General features: G+C 45.6%; 1 protein-coding gene across 1 annotated transcript in view; it reads left to right on the forward strand.

The window, feature by feature from the left end:
- The window catches only part of LOC116968754 (aquaporin-4-like), a 10,789-nt gene extending 10,073 nt beyond the window's left edge, over window positions 1–716 (forward strand). The window contains exon 5 of the mRNA XM_033015563.1: window positions 495–716. Coding sequence (XP_032871454.1) covers window positions 495–716 — 222 coding nt within the window. The remainder of the gene's footprint in view (window positions 1–494) is intronic.
- Window positions 717–2,299: the final 1,583 nt, after the last annotated feature.

The following is a 2,299-nucleotide window of genomic DNA, read 5'->3' on the forward strand; positions in this document are numbered from 1 at the left end:
AACCCACAACCCCACCTGTCCTTTGGAATGTGCAAGGAAACCGGAGCACGCAGAGAAAACCCACGTGGTCACAGGGAGAACGTGCAAACTCCACACAGACAGCAGCCACTCAGCAACTTCCTTGACCAAGAGAGAAAGGTTCACCATGACTTTCTCTCCTGCACTGTCTGTGCTGGTGGGTTACAGGATGAGGTTTGCAGGAGCCGGGAACAAATGAACACCATCTGTTGATACATTTCCACAGCCCAGGCCACATTCAATAAGATGGAGTGCGTGCTCTCAGACTAGTACTGAACACTAACCACGTCATCACTGCCATATGGATTCGATTGTTCACAGGAGCTGAGTAACAGGCAGATGCAAGTGACAGGCATCAGGCCAGAGCTCACAACTTTATGGAGAGGGACAATGCAACTAACGCATGGATGTGCCGTAGTTTACGATGCTGGATGATAATAATATTAACAGGAACTTTCTATTCGTTGTTCTTGCAGGTGTACTGGATTGGCCCCATCCTTGGTGCTGTCCTTGGAGGTGTTTCTTACGAGTTCTTTTTTGCCTCCAGTGCCTCCCAGGAGAAGCTGATTGCCTGCATCACCTGCAAAGATATTGAGATTGTGGAAACGGCCAGTGTGTCTCGGTCTTCGTTACTGACGGTCACCCAGTCCGCTATGAGGGTGAAACCCACTGCGAAAGTGCAGGACCAGTTAAATTAATGCCAGGCCTCTGTCTCCTCGCTTATATTAGTAGCCTGACATGAAGGGGTTTGCTTTTGTGGCTCTGTGTTAGAGATGTGGTTGGCCACAAATATTAGGAGCTTTTGATAAATTAGTGTTAGGCCTGGGGTGTCCCCAGGCGAGGCGGTGGCAAGTGTGGTACATGTGAGGAACAACTCCTCATATTTTGCTTCATATGAATATTGATTACTCTCACCTTCGCCAGAGCCAACTGTGAACCATTCTCCATTCCCTTGATCATCGTCTGCTTTGATGTGTACTTTTCACACCTTCCATTTTCATATCTCTAGTTTCCCTCTCCCCTGAGTCCTACTACACCTGAACTGCCCCACATGCTCAAGCAAGGACCATCTACCTGTTCTGGTATTACAAATGAACATTACAGCTCCCATGAATGAATGAATGAATGAATACGTTTATTGGCCAAGTATTCACATACAAGGAATTTGCCTTGGTGCTCCGCCCGCACGTGACAACATGACATACAGTGACAGTTATGAGATCCCACATTCTACAAAACTTTCTCAGACAACTTCATCACAAGCAGATTAACGAGTCATTCATTGCGTTGGTGTTTGTGTGATTTTGGCATATACAGTTTCCAACAAGATAACTGCACATTTCAAAGTAACTCACTCAGCTTGATATTATTTGAGCAATATAATGAACTAGTCTTATTTTCATATTTGTTTGAATCATTTTGCATTTTCAATTCAACCTGGCATTGACATTGTAAATCATAGAGACACATTTAGACACAAAAAACTGGAGTAACTCAGCGGGACAGGCAGCATCTAGAAGGGCCCGGACTAGAAGGGCCGAGATGGCCTGTTTCCGTGCTGTAATTGTTATATTGTTATGTTATATCTCTGGAGAGAAGGAATGGGTGATGTTTCCCATTCCTTCTCTCCAGAGATGCTGCATGTCCTGCTGAGTTACTCCGGCATTTTGTGTCTATCTTAAGAATGGTAGTGAGTTACACAGGCCAGAAAGTTGTACATCAAATATCCCTGCCACATGCCGACTTCAATGAATTCACCTGATCAGCAGTTGGCGAATAACATTAGTGTTAGGGGTTAGAGAGGGAGGACATCAGAGATGGCAGAGATCAGAGATCAGAGGTCGGAGATGGGAGGTCGGAGATCAGACGTCAGAGATCAGAGGTCAGAGATCAGAGATATTACTTGACACACGAGACTGCAGATGCTGTAATCTTCAGCAAAAAAACAAAGAGCTGGAGGAACTCACTGGGCCAGGGAGCTTCTATGGAGGCAATGGACAGGCAACATTTCTGAAGAACATGAATCTGAAGAGGGGTCCCGGCACGAAATGTTGTCTGTCCGTTTCCCTCCACAGATGCTGCCAGACCCGCTGAGTTCCTCCGGCACTTTATTTTTTTATTTTTTGCTCAGTGAAGTTACTCGGGTCATTCTGCAGAAACCTGAAATACTGATCCAAAGATGTGAGTTCAAATCCCACTATTGGATGAGAAAGTATCAATAGAGATAACATAGAACTGGTGTGAACGGGTGATCGCTGGTCGGCGTGGACTTGTTGGACAG

Source organism: Amblyraja radiata, chromosome 46 (genome assembly GCF_010909765.2).
Source record: "Amblyraja radiata isolate CabotCenter1 chromosome 46, sAmbRad1.1.pri, whole genome shotgun sequence".
Lineage (NCBI taxonomy): Eukaryota > Metazoa > Chordata > Chondrichthyes > Rajiformes > Rajidae > Amblyraja > Amblyraja radiata.